The 18119-nt window shown below is 35.4% G+C and overlaps 1 protein-coding gene, 1 long non-coding RNA gene and 1 pseudogene across 2 annotated transcripts; 1 reads left to right on the top strand and 2 right to left on the bottom strand.

Moving 5' to 3' along the window:
• The first annotated feature begins 596 nt into the window (after positions 1–596).
• Positions 597–3715, top strand: LOC116030347. The gene is made up of 2 exons (XR_004100403.1): positions 597–724; positions 3650–3715. It is a non-coding gene; the product is annotated as an uncharacterized LOC116030347 (long non-coding RNA).
• Positions 3716–3740: 25 nt separating this feature from the next.
• LOC116029739 lies at positions 3741–8500 on the bottom strand (annotated as a pseudogene).
• A 473-nt stretch (positions 8501–8973) lies between these two features.
• On the bottom strand, positions 8974–10272 carry LOC116029738 (Werner Syndrome-like exonuclease). The gene is made up of 2 exons (XM_031271781.1): positions 10264–10272; positions 8974–9785 (listed from the first exon to the last, which is right to left on the bottom strand). The coding sequence occupies exons 1-2, from the start codon at positions 10270–10272 to the stop codon at positions 9036–9038; spliced, it is 759 nt and encodes a 252-aa protein (XP_031127641.1). The 3' UTR covers positions 8974–9035.
• Between the last annotated feature and the right edge of the window lie 7847 nt (positions 10273–18119).

Genomic DNA, 18119 nt, shown 5'->3' with positions numbered 1-18119 from the left:
TACACATCATTCTACGTATGAAAATGCACCAGCGGATATATTAAAACACACCATTCCACAACACAGTTAATGCACCAACATACGTAATAAAACGCACCACACTATGTACTAAAATGCACCATTCCAATTCACGTAATACAAATACTAAAATTACCATAATAACCCCACTTAAACATACGCGAACTTCAGTAAGATTAATGAAATTGGACAGTGCAGATTAGGCCGCATGACCGCACCGGAGCTCGCCGCCGCATTTAAACAGTATATATATATATACACATATATGTATATGTATATATATATATACATATATGTATATGTATATGTATATATGTATATATACATATAGGATTTGGATCCAGTGAGATCACCTTATTTGCACGAGATTGTGAGATCAGATCTTAATCGTTCTTTAATTTTGCTCAAGGGTTCAGATTTATTTTGATTTGTTTTTAATTTAAGTACTGATTTTAAAGATTTATTTTGATTTGTTTTTAATTTAAGTACTGATTTTAAATTATTAAGGGGTTTTTTAGTAACTTGGGTAGCTATGTGCATTATTATTTTTATTTTTAGCGATATTCTAACTCTTCCCTCTTTCATTCACGATCAGAGTCTCTCTCTCCTTCCGTCTCTCACTCTCCGTCTGTCTCTCTCTCCATAGCCGGCTTCTCGCTCCGGCGGTCTAAGAGGCTGAAGGAAACATCGTCAGATGCTGTGCAAGGTAAGTTTTTCTTTCCGTTTTCTAAATTGGTTCTGAGTTGCGTAGTTTAATGCGATATTGTTAGGGCTTTATTTTTGGGTCTATTGTTACCGGCGTGTGAGTTTGTTTGTTGGGGTTGGCGTTTTGTTTTTTTGGATAGGTTTTCCGGCGAGATAGGGGGTGGTTGGGGTTTGGGTCTGGGTGCAGTCTGATGAGATTAGGGCTTTTTTCAGTCTAGATATTAGGTGGCATTGCATTTGGTTCATTGGTAAAGAATAATATCGAGGTCTGTGCGTGTTGGTTTGGAGTTGATCTCTAGGTCTTCAAGAACTTCAAGGTCTTTTCGCTCTCCATTTGTGAGGGCTTCAAGAACTTCAAGGTCTTTTCGCTCTCCATTTGTGAGGGCTTCATATACATATATATACATATACATATACATATATATACATATACATATATATATATATATATATATATAGTCGTAATCAGGTGTGACCGCCCCTTAACGTGCGGTCAGTGCGGCATCACCACTATGTATACAGATATACACCAGTGTTAGAAAATGCACCACACAAATGTGCATAATTAGATACGCTTCATCAAAAAAATATAGAGTCATAATCAGGTGTGACCGCCCCTTAACGTGCGGTCAGTGCGGCATCTCCACTATGTATACAGATATACACCAGTGTTAGAAAATGCACCACACAAATGTGCATAATTAGATACGCTTCATCAAAAAACACACCACTAGGTATGTAAATATGCACCACACAGTGTTAGCAAATGCACTATTAGGGGCAGGGGAGTTATGGTGCATTATTTTGGGTGTGTGGTCTGTTTTGTGGTGTTTTTGTGTAATTTCATTGTGGTGCGTTTTCTAATATTAAGTGGCGTATTTTCTAACATTGAGTGGTATGAACCGCACCGACCGCACGGGAAGGCGCGGCCACATTTGAACAGATTTCTATATATATATATATATATATATATATATATATATATCAAGGAGAGGGACCCCAGTATGAAAGGACACTAGGCCCTAGTAGTCACGTGTCTTGGTCGAGGAATTCCCACAACATCGTCCTCAAGAATCGGTAAGAGGCTCGAGAGAAATATCCCTAACTCAATACAGTTATTCCTCTGGAGAAGGGAATGACTTGTTGATTTTATTTATTAGGTGGGTATTATGAGTAGCTTAACAACAAAGCTTTGTGATATCTTCCAAGATTTCAAGATTTATGCTTTTTTGGGATAAAGGGTATTCAATGATTAACTATTTAACACATAAAGGGTAGCCCTTATGGAGGAAAGGGGAAGGTAGCTTAATTGGTGGTTTTGCTAACAAGGTAATATTGTGACTTGTGAGTAGCCTAACAACAAAACTATTGATCGAATGGGTTATTTTAAGCTACAACTATTTGATAATCCCCACTCTATTAATAAAAGAATAGCAATCAAGAGTGTTTCTGTATGGAGAAAAATTGTATAGAATAAATTTGAATATTAATCTCCAACCTGTTAAGAGTCAAAAATTTAAGTCCTCGGATATTACAAAAGAAAATATGGCCAATTACAAGCAATAAAAGATTCTCAACTATTCCCTTCAAATTTTGTTGACATTCCAAGTTGAAATTAAACACAGAAGCATGCACACTTCTCAGCATATTACACTTTGAAACATCTCTTCCGGGCAACTGAAAGGCAGTCGTGACTCGTGATTCATGAACAACCACTCACAGCATTCTACAAGTTTATTGTGTTTTGCCTTTCCGAAGGGGCAAATAACGAACGATACGAAGGAATTGTAGCAGCATCGATCCCTAATAAAGAAGAAAGGTTCCGGGCATATTCCTGATAATCGGAGAAGTGGAAATAGGATAAACAAATGTACCAAGGAGTGTTCTCAAGAATAAATATAATGTGAGTTAATTGTTTATAGGACTTGTTAGTCACCTGAATATCGAGGAACAACTGCATACAGATGTTGTCGGTATCAGATATATTATGATCAGAGACGTCTGAGCTTGCTCCAGCTCGTCTTTGAGCCCCCCAAATGTATCTTCTGAAGTGAACACTCTGTTTTCCGAGCCTGAGACCAAGATTAGAAGATTTTTCTTGTGCAAGGGCAAAGGGGAGTGGGAAATAAGGGAGAGGATTCAAGATCTTATATCTAAGCAATATAAGCTTCTTATCTGCTTACCACATTGACAAGGTCTGCAGCTAATTCATAGTAATGATCAGTAATTTTGAAGGCTGCTCAGCTCCTTAATTAGTTAAGTATGTTGTAGCCCGTTCTCCATCCAAAAAAGTCTGAAAGGATTCATTATTATTCTCAATTCCTTAACAAAGTCAATACTCCACACAAAGACAAAAGCAGTTGTGTTATATATTGTCATTAATATAGATTTAATAGTGGCAATCAAAATCTATCCTAGAAAAGAAAAATCTTTACAACAGATTTGCTTATTAATTATCATGCTCCAGATCAAAATCCGGGCTGTTTTATGCATGAAGCACTTCACTATACCAGAATCTTCAAAATTTTGAAGAATTCAATTCCTTAGAAACTCATCCACATCAACCAAATACTCTAGCATGGGATAGTGATGAATCAACACAAAACTCTGGGGCCGGGTCAAATGATAATAAATAAGAGTAGCATGCATAAAACTTACAAAGTTACAAGGAAAAGAAAATGCACCTTTAATGGCCGGAGTACACCTGAAACATATGGGGAATGCCTGACAGGTAGGGGCTTGTTAGTCATCCTATATGTAGCAGTTATCCCCTTCAGTTGTCTAATGTCCTATAGTATGTGTGAGCAAGAGATTGTAACTCCAAATAGCAAAATATTTTGTATTCTACAAACAATTTTTTGTAAGGAGATTTTAATAACACCAACTTATTGAAAGCTAATCTCTCAACTATCGCGCTTATCACAAGGGGCAGAAGATCTTTAAGGGACTACAAACAAGCTAGGAGGCTGTGCCAGGTGTATGAACCAATCAACAAAAAAGTGAAAAATGAAGAGATTTTCATCATTTCCATGCAACAGATCAGAGTCAATCTCATCTCTGGCAGATTTGTATAACTCCAGCTTCTTGGCTATGGATTCCCTCCTTGCCATAAGTGAAGGATCTTCATCAAGCATTTTACCCAGCTGTTTATAGGACTTGTTTGAAACATGTTAGTCACCTGAATATCGAGGAACAACTGCATACAGATCTTGTCGGTATCAGATATATTATGATCAGAGACGTCTATACCAGGTCAAAATCCGGGCTATTTTTGTAAATATATTCTTTCTAGCTTGCTTCCCTTGCTAAAACTTCCCCTTGCATACTAAACATATATAGTTTGATGCCATGTTAGCTGACAAAGAAAGATGACCATTTTACCAGAAATAACTGAAAACAGACAGTACTAGGTAACAAACAGACAGTAGCCACATCAAATTAAATATATATGATCATTTTCCTGAAATTCCTCACTCATCATCATCAATGAAAACTACATAAGAACTGCAAAATAGAATATAAGGTCTATATATGGACCCATTTTTAATTTGTTTGGTGGTTTTACCAACACTAAAATCTTATTCGCATATAGTCTAACTAGACAAAATGCCAGTTTTACCTCTCTCCTTCCAACATCAGATAGAACAGAACCTATACAACAGCCTTTGGAATAGTATTCTTTAAGGTGTCACACACCATGTTAACATATGCGGAGACGTTTTAACCTGGCCGGGACATATGAAAAAAATCATTTTAGACAGTTTATTTGCTCCATAAAAGAACGCCTTTTGATATTCAATATAGAATCATTTAGACAAAAGTTGTTTTTTTCATGTTTTGCATGAGTGCATGACTTTCAATATAAAACATGAAGCCAAGCACAACCATTGATTATTAAACAATAGCAAATTGCAGCAATCATAAGTGGTGACAAATATTTTCAGTAATCTAAAAATGAACTGCATGTGGGTTGAAAGTTAATGTCTCACCAATTTTCCTTAAATGATGATCTGTGTAGCGATCTGTATTTGAACTATTTTGGTTTGTGTTTGGATTTTTCTCTGGCTCTGACTGAAGCTTCCTGAAATACTCCAATTTTCCACCAGTCTTAGAACTGTCTTACGACTTTCATCACAAAACCTCTCAAGTGCATCATTTGCGGCAGCAGCTATATCAGATTCAAGTGTGGGGAATCTCTTCAATTCCTACATGACCATAAACTGGATTAAAGGAAACTGAGCAGCTTCCTTCATGGCAGATTTTGTTATAGGTATGCAGAAGATTTAAATAGTATGAACATGAAAGTTAATTGGTCTAACACAGAATAAATTCCAATATAAAAAACTGAAAATAATATATATTCATCCTTTAGCTCATAAGGAAAGTAAAAATATTATAAAGGGAGGACAAGAATCATCAATAGTAGCAATGTGAAATATACTAGGAGTATTTGATTATTGTCACCCGTCTCCATATTCAGGTCCTGACTGCAATTTTGCTTTCTTTTAAATTTTGAAATCAAAAGAGGAGAATATTTGAAAGCCAAATTGCTCTTAAATGGTCAGTATTTTTTCCAGAGAATACCTACAGAGTTTTTTTCCAGAGAGCACTTAAAAAAAAAACAAATAGAATTAACGTACCTCTGTTTCTGCAATGGACTTCCTCACCAATTCTTTAAGAATGAAGTGCACCTTATAATACACAAATGGCAAAGAAATTAAAGTCCACTTCAAATTTAGATAATTGAACTTTCACCCAATATCAATAATCCATTATGCAATGGTAAAAAGCACAATTTGCATATTAAGCACAACGAATAAGAATAAATCAACTATGGAAGGATAAGAATCCTACTGCATCAACAGAAGCTTCAGCAGGGCCCTTGAAGTATCCAACACATCCATCAATCAATCTCCTGTATCCTTGTTCAGGAGCAATCAGGTGAGGCTGATAACCATCTGCCTCAAAATGACTTTCTTAACATTATTCAATGATAGGCGGCGATCTAGCGGAAGTTTTTTCATTGCAGCTGGAAGCTGATTGTCAAAAACGCCATATATCCTATCACCACCTGGCCTCCTGAGACAATTTTGATCCTCATTACATACTTGAAAATTAAATGAAATCAAATAACCAAACGACCTACCATAGTGGACCTAATTAACATAAAAAATATTTTAGTTAGTTGTGGTCAGCTGAAGCAACTTAAAAAGTCATATGATGTTAATAGTTTGACATTCTAGAATTTCCTATCATGTTACCAATAAGTTGAACACATATCAAGTGAGATATGCATAGATTTGAAGTAGATGCAACTTAAAAGTTAATTGGAGACCCATGCAAAACAATAATGAAAGAATACTTCATTGCAGAACACAGGGAAACAGAATAACTATGCTATATTTCATTAAAACATTAACAAAATAATCGTTGAAAAATCCCTGATGATGGTGGGAAGAAAGAAGGGAAAACTGAACTTCAATGAGGGTGATCGATGCTAAGCTTGTTTATCACGGAATATATTTTAGGTGTCAGATTTAGGTTTTACTTTGAGTTGAACAAGCTGCCTGTTCAGACTACTTATATATTTTAGCAGTATATAGTTTCCATGAAATATTATTACTATTAAGTTCTTGAACAGAGAAACAACACATTGCAATAAATCAGTCAAAACAATAATCAAACATAGAGAAAAAATGAAGGAAAATTTGTAATGCCCTCCATCTAGGTGTTCTCTAAATATGCGATCAAATGCACGACATATTTGCAAAATTGTATACAGCTGTGCCTGCAAACAGAAACAAGCTTGTAGCTTATACAAACAAGATTCCTGCCCAAAACTGGGCTTACTTTGGTAAAATAACTGATATTCTGGATTTTGTGTCTGTTACCCCTCCATCTACACCAATAGGCCTTCCAATACGATCTAACTCTGCATTAAGCTCATCGATAGTCTTATTTATTAATGCAATGATACCTGGTATGCGCTGCCTAATGACAACCTCCAAATGCTAAACATCATGAAGAGTAAAATTTCAATGTAAGTATTCCGGAAAACATCATTATATATAGCCTAAGAAAAGAACTTAACAATAAAAAAATATAAATTTAGGAGAGGAACCTGTGAGAGAAGTTTTGCAAGATACTCAGAACCCATTTTATGTGCCAGATGTCCATATTCAGGACTAGATTCAAAATACTCTTGTTCCTTACGACGGGCATATGTCATGTCAACATTCTTATTGATATCAGCCTGTGAATGATTCACGATTCCAACCCATGGATGTTGGAGCCTATATGAACTACCTTCAAGTACCTTAAAAATGGGGGGGGGAGGAATGAATAAAGAACACAAGAGTAGAAACATTGCTAATGTGAAGAAATTAAAAAAATATTAATGAGGCAAAGATCACCCTCATCTGACAAGAGAATGGCCTTAAAACTTCTATAGATCATACATCCAAGGCATTTGTTCCTTGATCCATCAGATCTAGTTTAGTTAACACTCCAAATGTCCTTTCTCCTGGAAAAGAAGGCACATAAATATTAGAATTCTAAATAAATATTAGACTAGAAAGCAATTCAGAATGGCATAAGTGAGAATAAAAGGATATATTAATATATTAATCTATTATGTTATGGAAAGATATTGTACCCGAAGGATCAACTTCTCTTGCAAGCTTTATAGCATCAGAAGTTGCAATGTCTTGGTTGGCTGGAGAAATAGCCAAAATGATGCAATTGGGCTAGGGAGAGAGATATAGATAAACAAGGAGATACAGTTTAGACAATTTGGTACTATCCCCCAAAGGAAGAAAGAAGTAAAGGGCAATACATCTTTTGCTATTTGAATAGGGGAAGATGAAAAAACATGTCTTAACAGAAACAACTAATGATAAACAGTGTTGCATTCTCCACTTGACATGCCAAGGAACAAAGCGACAAAAAACAAATAAGACTTTGTGATAAGTGAAACAAAAGATCAAGATGCACACTGGATTCTATTTTGAAACTAATACATATGAAGATATAGAATGAATGAAATAACTATTTATCCATATCATGCAAGATTTATTGATATTGCAGTATCTGGTAAATGATCACTTTTAACAGGAAGATTTTCTAGGAATTAGCATCAGCTGATTTATATGGATTTCTTGGCTGTTAGGGTTTACTAATTTTGTGCTTGGGATGTGTATCTTTGGCTATAAAAGACATAGTTGAGACACGTCTTAAGCATTATCATATCTCTCTTGATTTCAAGAGGGCCTCTAATATTAGCATTCTGCAATATTCATTAAGGTCTTAAACTAAATAATGGAAAGGATAATGGCTAGAAACTTTTCCAGGGAATTTGTAATTTGTACAGGACCAATATATGAGAAATAAGTGCTTAAAAATGAATTCTATACTATTTGACATCTGACCTACTGGCACAGCTGACCTCAAAGTCTCCTGCACCACAACTCAATTCCATAAACTCATTCAAGAAGTGCAGAATCAACTATAAAATCAATAAAAGTTGTTAAGCAATCAATCACCCAACAAATGCATCTGCACTCCATACTTCACATGGACGACTTGAAGTAACTTCCTTCCTGTTCCAATACTCAGCCCATACTATTACAATTCCAAGCTATTAAAAAAAAGTACCAAAATGAATGAAGCTAGCAGTTAACAGAGGAGTTAAAAAATTCCAAGCTATGTCTTCACAGTTCACAGTACATTCTGATGAAGTTGCACTTGAAACTTCAAGAATTGAGTTCAAATGAGACATAAAAGAACTATCCTAGTCTTTCTCTTTCCTCACTCAAGGAAAGATGACAATATATGGAAAACAAAAGCTGAAATTTGCAGCTAAATAACCACGTTTATAAGACACAACAGATCAGATAAAACAAGTTCCGAGGCATTATATTCATGGTCAATAAGCAGCCAATTTTCTGCATTTCTTAGTAAAACATATTGACAAAGACTTGGTATATACCATACTAAGCTGCAGATAAGTTTAAAACATAGCAAAAAAAGACATAGTATAAAAGAAATTGCAGAGAGTTAAAGGCAGAGAACAATAAAAACATGCACATACACATCCTTGTAAGAAATGGTAGATCATAATCTTTTAGCAGATGCATGCAAACTGTTTATCAGCTATTGTCTCATTGCTATCATTCTTCTATCAACAAGAATTCTAAGCTCAAGAATTACAAAATCATTGTACCTATCATTCTTCTTCTATCAACAAGAACTGTAAACACAAGAATTACAAAATCATTGTACCTATCATTCTTCTATCAACAACTAAACTACTACTACTGTATGTGATGAGTGTAAGCCATGGCAAACAAATTAAAACCCAATTCAAAGGAAACAAAAGCATCAATGCATCCATATTCAATTTGGGGAAAAGTCAAATTTTTAGAATCCCAGTTACTTAGCGTCACTTCCCGGGGTTTCTCCATCACTCTCCCTAGAATTTGCCATGCCATTTTCTTCAAACCCATCCTCCTATACTCTTCCGAACCGTAAACCATCTCAGCCAGACGCCGCAAATCAGCAACATTTGAGACCGCCAAGCCGTGATCTCGGAGAAGCTTGTCGGCATCGTCTTGAACCCCAACCCCAACAAAGGTGAAGCGGGGATGAGCTAGAAAGGCAAGGAGAGAACGGGGGATGAAATCCTTGTGCAAAAGTAGAAAAATCAAGCACCTTTCCCCGACGCAAAGCTGGAGCGTGGCAGCCGGGTTATGTTCCCCTTCAGAGCATGGGTGCCACTCAATGTCGAGGCCAACGACGAGATTGTGAAGGACATGACAGTAATTGTGAAGGATCTCGTTAACCCATTCATCAACCTCAGCGGCTCTCTTTGTGACGGTGACCAAGAGGTTGTTGCCGTGAAAGTGAACTTGGTGTAGCCCGAAGGAGTGGCGGCACTGGCGGAGTCGGCGAAGCCTAGGTGGAATCGTCCTATCGCCCAACAATCTGGGTTGGGTTTCAACTGGAATTTCAATGAGAAAGCGTTGAGGTTGAAGATCGAAGAAAGTGAGTGAGAAAGTATTCAACTGGAATTTCAATGAGAAAGCGTTGAGTTTGAAGATTGAAGAAAGTGAGTGAGAAAGTATTCAACAAAGAATGAGTGAGCAGTGAGTTTGAAGGTTGAAGAAAGTGAGTGACGGAGGGAGCGCGCGGTAGGGGTATATATATATAAGTTTTCCATAACTCGATCGTATCCCAATTTGAATGGGAAAGGGTTTAAACTTTAAACGGTAATGGTTTTTAGTTTTGGATTTAGGAAACTATATTTAACGGTAGGGATTGTTTTTGTTTTCAATTTAAGAAAATAACGGCAACAATTATTTTTGAGTACTATTAACGGTATCCCAATGAATTGTTTTAGTTTTGGATTTAGGAAACTGGCATAGTTTTAAGGAAAAATTGTAATTTATACCCTTTCATTATATGTTAATTATCAATGTCACTCTTGAATTATTAGTGGTTTAAATATTGTCCCTCAATTTTAAAAAACGGTACATATATTACCCTTCCCATAGTGTAAATATTGCCCCTCCTATCAGTAGGGAGGGGCAATATATGTACCCTTTTTTTTTTAAAATTAATGGGCAACATTTAAACCACTAATAATTCAAGGTTGACATTGATAATTGACATATTACGGAGGGGCAAAAATTCACCAAAAGATATGCCCGGGTCATGTCCTAGAAGTGGGGCGTGACAGAGTGATATCAGAGCCTAGGTTTAAATCCTTAGTTGGTCAAGAAGTTAAAAAGTTTGAATTTTTGCAAGATTAGGCTTTAACCTAGCAGATGATAAGTTTAGGCGTTGAGCAAGTTTTGGATGTGGTTTCCTAAACATTTTTGCTAATATGGTCATAATTTCTCTGTTTTGAATTTAGGGAGTAATGTTTTACAATCATTAGGAGAGGTGTTCCTACGAGTGGTCGAACTCGTCGAGTTAGGCCATTGATAAATGGGTCGCCTATTCGCAGCATAGTTGTGGATGCTTACGTGCTGTGTGATTCATGTTATTCACATTGTTTTACTTATGAGAAGTTTGCAAAGAATTTAAATATGCAAGTTAAGAAGTTGAGTGAACCATTGTATGTTTGTACCCCAATGGGGAAAATTGTGGTGATAGATGTTTGGTTTCATGATTGTCATATGCAACTTAATTGGAGTGATGTGCAATTGATTTAATTAACTAGGTATGCATTGTTTTGATGTGATCTTAGGAATGGACTGGCTATCCAAAAATTATGCCTACATTGATTGCGCTCGTAGAAAAGTGGTATTTAAAATTCCTAGACAATCTATCTTTACTTTGGAACACTTTCCTAGAGGTGGAGTGTTGGTGTCAAAAGTGCCATTGAAAGTAATTTTTGGATTGAAGGCTAAGAAAGAATCGAGAAAATGGTGTAGCGGTTTCTTGGTTTATGTAATGGATGTCCACTAGACAGAAGTTGGGTTAGATGATATCCTAGTTGTTAAGGAATTTTCGGATGTGTTCCCAGAGCATTTACCTAGATCACCTCCAATTAGGGAAATTGAGTTTGAAATAGAGGTTGTTCTCAGAACTACTCTAATCTCAAAGGCCCTTACTACATGGCACCATCTGAGCTACGTGAGTTAAAGGTGTAAATACAAGAATTGCTTGATATGGGATTTGTTAGACCTAGTGTATCTTTTTGAGTGCACCGGTGTTATTTGTGAAGAAAAAGGATGGCAGCTTGCAATTGTGTATTGACTATTGAGAATTAAATAAAGTTACTGTCAAGAACAAGTATCATCTACCTCACATAGATGATTTATTTGAAAAAGGTGGTCTAGTCGACGCCGGCTAGGAGGCCTAGGCGGTCAGTGCCTAAGCGGTCTAGGCGTTGCCTAATCGGCTGGCTGCCTAAACCACCGATTATGATGATACGCTAGGCGGTTGGCTGGCGTCTAGCGCCTAATTGGGGATTAGCCGACGCCTAAGCGGGATTTTTTCAACACTGCTCTTTGTGCTTCGGATTTTGGACTACTGAAATCCGAACAATATAATTTTGAAACCATGATTTCTATAATCATATTCCACAATCGCTACAACTAATAGACGTGTGTCATACAGTACAATGAATGGTCTTCTGATGTCTAGGTTGCAAGCTGGGGAGAGGATTTACTAGACCATGGGGTTCTTACGGTTTTTTTTGTTAAAATAATTATCATTATTATTATACGATTTATATATTATTTTCTATGGCTCATAAATGTTTATTTAAATTTAATAATACTAATTCTATAATTGGTCAGATAAAATAAGGAGCAGTTTCAACTGCTCAGATAACCACTCACGTTGATGGAACTGTGAGATGGTTTATCAACCACTCAGAGTCTCTGGTCTTCTCCCTAACCTTCTGCAAAACTTAAAACTCTCTCTCCATCAGAGTTCTTTAGAGTAATGGAAATTGCTTAGAGTCTGGAGGGAGAAACCAAGTCTCCCATTGAAGCATCTGCAGTGAAACCATGGAGCCAGTCAGCTAGGTATATTCATTAAACGCTAATTTAAGTATCTGTGAAAATCATGTGTTCCTAAGGTCCTGTATGCTTAAGATTTGACTTACATTTGGTATCACAGCCAGGTTTTAGAACATATGATTTTTCATATAGAATGATACAATAGACAGTTTTTTTTTTGTACTGTTGATGCATGAGGAGTATTTTCGCAGTGAAGCTGTTTTTCTGTTTATGTACACTGCTTTGTACGAAGATGTTTTGCTATATGTAATATGTACGCATCACTGCAATTGCTATGCTTAAGTTTGAGAAAACATGTAGCTTGCGCATGAGCATTCCTATGCTTAAGTTTTATCTAGCTTTTTCTCATTCACTGCAATTCATTCGCATGTTACTTTCATATATATATATATATATATATATATATATATATATATAATGATGATATAACTGATTCGTCATATTGGATTGTAAAGCCAATTACATATATAGAATGATGACTTCTTATAATGATGGCTAAATGGCTTCTCATTATTCATTGCTCATGATGTACTCTTGCCGTATATGTATTGGCAGTATATGATATATGTATTGCCCTATATTCATTGCTCCTTTGTCTGCCGAACACCAATGTATATAATGCTTATTACTTGCGGTATATGTATTGGCAGTATTACTCAAGCATTGGTGTTCGCATGTGGTGCCAATATTTACTGCACATGAGTTATATATTTACGCCGTATATATTCACTGCACATGGGTTTATGTTTGCATGTTAATTACATATAAAAGCATGTGATGATTGCTATTTTGACATTGATGAGCTCATGTTTTTTAAGTTTGTCATTCTTATTATTATTTTTTGAAAATCATTCTTATTATTGTCAATTGACCATATTTAGAATTAACTTACGTATTTTTTTTATATATTATTCCGCATTAATTTTCTGATATTATTTATTATGGTATATGTATTTGATATCTAATTATGATTATTTGTTAGTCACCAAAGTGACCAAATTATAAAGTTTCATAGATATCAAATTTAAATAAATAAAAAAATTCAATTACCCATGATTATGTGATGCTTATAATGAAATGACATGATTTTATTTTTCCATTATATTGGGTAAATTGAAGTTTAATAATTATGAAATATTTAAGAGTCGCCCAAATGTTGATCAATTATTTCATAATTATAAACATAATAGCGGTTAATTATTTATATTCGATTGGATTGTTTAGCATATCCAAAGATAGCAAACAAGTTTAGTCGTAATATAATTAATAGCTAGTTATTTGAAAATTGTAATAATTGAGCATCGTTATGTTTAATGTTACACGTTGTTGGATCACCCAAAGGAGACCTTCAATGTATTTAATTGTTTATGAGTATCTTAGTTAAATGTATTTACTTTGTGTTAATATAAAATTAATGTTTTAAGTCTTTTATATATATTGCAGCATTAAGTTGTGTTTCAATGCATTCGCAAGCTGCGTCTATTGTAAAGTTTAATGGGCTGAATTTTGCTGAGTGGCATGAACTAATTCAGTTTCACCCCGGTGTTCTGGATCTTGATCTAGCACTCTTGACTGACAGGCCCGCTGCTATAGATGATACTAGCAGTGCTGATGATGTAGCTTTCCATCAAGCATGGGAAAGGTCAAATAGACTCAGCATAATGCTTATGTGAATAATACTTGGAAGCAACATCAAGTCAACAATTCCCAAATTTGATAGTGCTAAGAATTTGTTGAAACATGTGGAGAAAAATTCACTTTCTGAATGTGCTGATAAGGCCCTAGTAGACACACTTATGAGTAAACTGACCACCATGAAATTTGATGGTTCGCGTTCCATGCATGAGCATGTTACTGAGAGGTTAACCTTAACAGCAAAATTAAGGTACATGGAAATGGAAGTGAGTGATACTTTCCTTGTTCAATTTATTTTAAACTCTTTGCCTCACGAGTATGAGACATTCCAAGTAAATTATAATTCCATTAAAGATAAGTGGAATGTGCTCGAATTGCATAAAATGCTAAATCAAGAGGAAAGAAGGCTTAAGGGACAAGGGATTTACTCAGTTAATCTCATGAGTCAGTCAAGGGCTGGTAAAAAGTTTGGAAAGAAGAATCAGAAGGGTAAGAAAGGACCAACGAAGACTAATGAGTCCTCTTCTCAAATCCACAAAAAGGAACATAAGAATGACAAGTGTCATTTCTACAAGAAATTTGGACATTTTCAGAAAGATTGCCTTAAGCGTAAGGCATGGTTCGAAAGGAAAGGTATAAATTTTATATCAGTATGTTTCGAATCAAATTTAACTGAAGTTCCTTATAATACTTGGTGGATTGATTCTGGTTCCGCTACTCACGTTTCGAATACTATGCAGGGATTCCTTATGACCCAAACCATAAAGCCAAATGAAAGATTTGTGTTCATGGGGAACATAGTTAAAGCTTTAGTAGAAGCCATTGGAACTTATCATTTAATTTTAGATACTGGACATCATTTAGATTTGTTTGAGACTCTTCATGTTCCTTTAGTTTCTAGGAATTTAATTTCTTTGTCAAAACTGGACTCTTATGGTTTTTCCTTATAGTTTGGAAATGGATGTTTTAGTTTGTTCAAACAAAATCACTTTAATTTATTGGTTCTGGTATACTTTCTGATGGTTTGTACAAATTAAATCTTGACAATCTTTTTGCTGAAACTCTTTTAACCCTGCATCATAGTATTGGAACTAAACGAAGTTTAGTTGATGAAAGATCAGCTTACTTGTGGCATAAACGTTTGGGTCACATATCCAAGGAAAGGATTCAAAGACTTGTAAGGAATGAAATTCTTCCTGAATTGGATTTTATTGATCTCGATATTTGTGTGCATTGTATTAAAGGAAAACATTCAAATCACACAAATAAGAATGCAGCCACAAGAAGCACACAGCTCCTTGAAATTATACACACTGATATATGTGGACCTTTTGATGTTCCAACTTTTGGAAAAGAAAAATATTTCATCACATTTATTGATGATTTTTCACGTTATGGTTATGTCTATTTGTTGCATGAAAAATCTCAATCAATAAAGGCCTTAGAGGTATTTGTTGAAGAGGTTGAAAGACAATTAGAAAGAAATGTGAAAATTATAAGGTCTGATAGGGGTGGTGAATATTATGGGAAATATAATGAAAGTGGACAATGTCCTGGTCCATTTGCTAAATTTCTTGAAAAACGTGGTATTTGTGCTCAATACACAATGCCCAGAACACCGCAACAAAATGGTGTTGTAGAAAGGCGTAATCGAACCTTAATGGAAATGGTTAGGAGTATGATGAGTTATTCTTCTTTACCCTTATCATTGTGGGCATATGCTTTAAAAACCGGTGCTTATTTATTAAACAGAGTTCTTAGCAAGGCAGTTTCAAAAACACCTTTTGAACTGTGGACTGGAAGGAAACCCAGTTTAAGGCACCTTCATGTTTGGGGATGCCCGGCGGAGATACACATTTATAATTCACATGAAAAGAAACTTGAGTACTCAAGAACAACTAGTGGATTTTTCATTGAATTGGTTATCCAGATAAATCTAAAGGGTATAGATTTTACTGTCCTAGCCATACTACAAGAATTGTTGAAATTGGAAATGCCAAGTTCATTGAGAATGATAACATAAGTGGGAGTGATGAACCACGAAAAGTGGAACTTAAAGAAGTTACGGTGCAAGATTCTCCGATAACTTCTTCTAAATTTGTTGTTTTTGTGCGTCAAATAACTTTACCTGGAGTTACTCAGATTGTTCATCCTGCAACGACTGAACAATTTAATGACTTTCCTGAACAACAAATTAATGATCAACCACTCCAGGATGAAGTTATCAGTGAACCCACGAATGATATTTCTCCAGAAGTAGCATTAAGAAGATCTCAAAGACAAAGGAGATCTGCTATATCTGATGATTATATGGTTTATCTTCAAGAATCAGATTTCGATATTGGAATCGATAAAGATCCAGTTTCATTTTCACAGGCTATAAATAGTCCTAATTCTTCTAAATGGGCCAAAACCATAAAAGATGAGTTAAAGTCGATGGAACATAATGAAGTATGGAATCTTGTTGAATTGCCTGAAGGTTATGTAAGCCAGTTGGCTATAAATGGTATCTTAAGTTTAATGATATTGTAATGTCGTTTGGATTTAAGGAAAACACTGTTGATTAGTGTATATATCTGAAGGTCAGTGGGAGCAAGTTTATATTTTTGATTCTGTATGTTGATGATATTTTGCTTGCTACTAATGATCTTGGTTTAATGCATGAGACCAAGATGTTTCTTTCTAAGAACTTTGAAATGAAAGACGTGGGTGAGGCTTCCTTTGTGATTGGAATTGAAATATTCCGTAATAGATCACAAGGAGTGTTAGGATTGTCTCAGAAAGCATATATTAACAAAGTCTTAGAAAGATTTAGAATGGAAAAGTGCTCTGCATCTGTTGCTCCAATTCAGAAGGGGGATAAGTTCAGTCTTATGCAATGCCCTAAGAATAAATTTGAGCGAAAGGAAATGGAAAATATTCCTTATGCATCTATCGTTGGGAGTTTGATGTATACTCAAACATGTACCCGACCAGACATTAGCTTTGCTGTCGGGATGCTTGGTAGATATCAAAGCAATCTTGGTATGGATCACTGGAAGGCTGCAAAGAAGGTGTTGAGATACTTACAAGGCACAAAGGAGTACATGCTTACTTATAAGTGGTCTGATCGCCTTGAGGTGATAGGATACACAGATTCAGATTTTGCTGGGTGTTTGGACACAAGGAAGTCCACATTTGGATATCTGTTCCTTTAGCCGAGGGGGCTATCTCTTGGAAAAGTGCGAAGTAGACTGTCATTGCTGCATCCACTATGGAAGCTGAGTTTGTGGCATGTTTTATGGCCACAAATCATGGATTGTGGCTGCGGAATTTCATTTCAGGACTTGGAATTGTCGACAGTATTACCAAGCCGCTGAAAATTTATTGTGATAATGGCGCAGCAGTCTTCTTTTCTAAAAACGACAAGTATACAAGTGGTGCTAAACATATTGATTTGAAGTATCTTGCCGTTAAAGAAGATGTTCGGGAACGAAGAGTATCAATTGGACACATTAGCACTAGATTAATGATTGCAGACCCATTAACTAAAGCCTTGCCACCAAAGACATTTAATGAGCATGTTGAGAGAATGGGCGTTATTGAAAACTGTTAACATTATACTAAGGTTTGTGTTTTTATATATTTGATACTTGGAGCTCAATATAATTTCGTTTCTGTATTAAGTATCCTGTTTAGTTTGAAGTATATATACATGAACGTTTTATGTCAATATGAACGGGATTTGTCTTTGACAAAGACATTATCGTGGACCATTATGGAAAATATCATTATGAATCTTATTAAGTTTGAAATTAATATTGTGATACATGGACGGGACTGCGTTAAATTAGTGACGTATTACCGACATGATTCTTATTAGTTTCTAACTAAATGATGACTTATGTTCTGACCAATGTAACGAAGGAATTAGCTTATACTTTGCATATTATGTTTTACATTCGTTATTAAATTTATGATTTATGAGCCAAGTGGGAGAATGTTAAAATAATTATCATTATTATTATATGATTAATTATTTTCTATGGCTCATAAATGTTTATTTAAATTTAATAATACTAATTCTATAATTGGTCAGATAAAATAAGGAGCAGTTTCAACTGCTCAGATAACCACTCACGTTGATGGAACTATGAGATGGTTTATCAACCACTCAGAGTCTCTGATCCTCTCCCCAACCTTCCGCAAAACTAAAAACTCTCTCTCCTTCAGAGTTCTTTAGAGTAAGGG

Source organism: Ipomoea triloba, chromosome 9 (assembly GCF_003576645.1).
Source record: "Ipomoea triloba cultivar NCNSP0323 chromosome 9, ASM357664v1".
In the NCBI taxonomy this organism is placed as follows: domain Eukaryota; kingdom Viridiplantae; phylum Streptophyta; class Magnoliopsida; order Solanales; family Convolvulaceae; genus Ipomoea; species Ipomoea triloba.
Note: the sequence above shows the minus strand (reverse complement) of the source record. Positions and strands in the feature narration are given on the sequence as shown.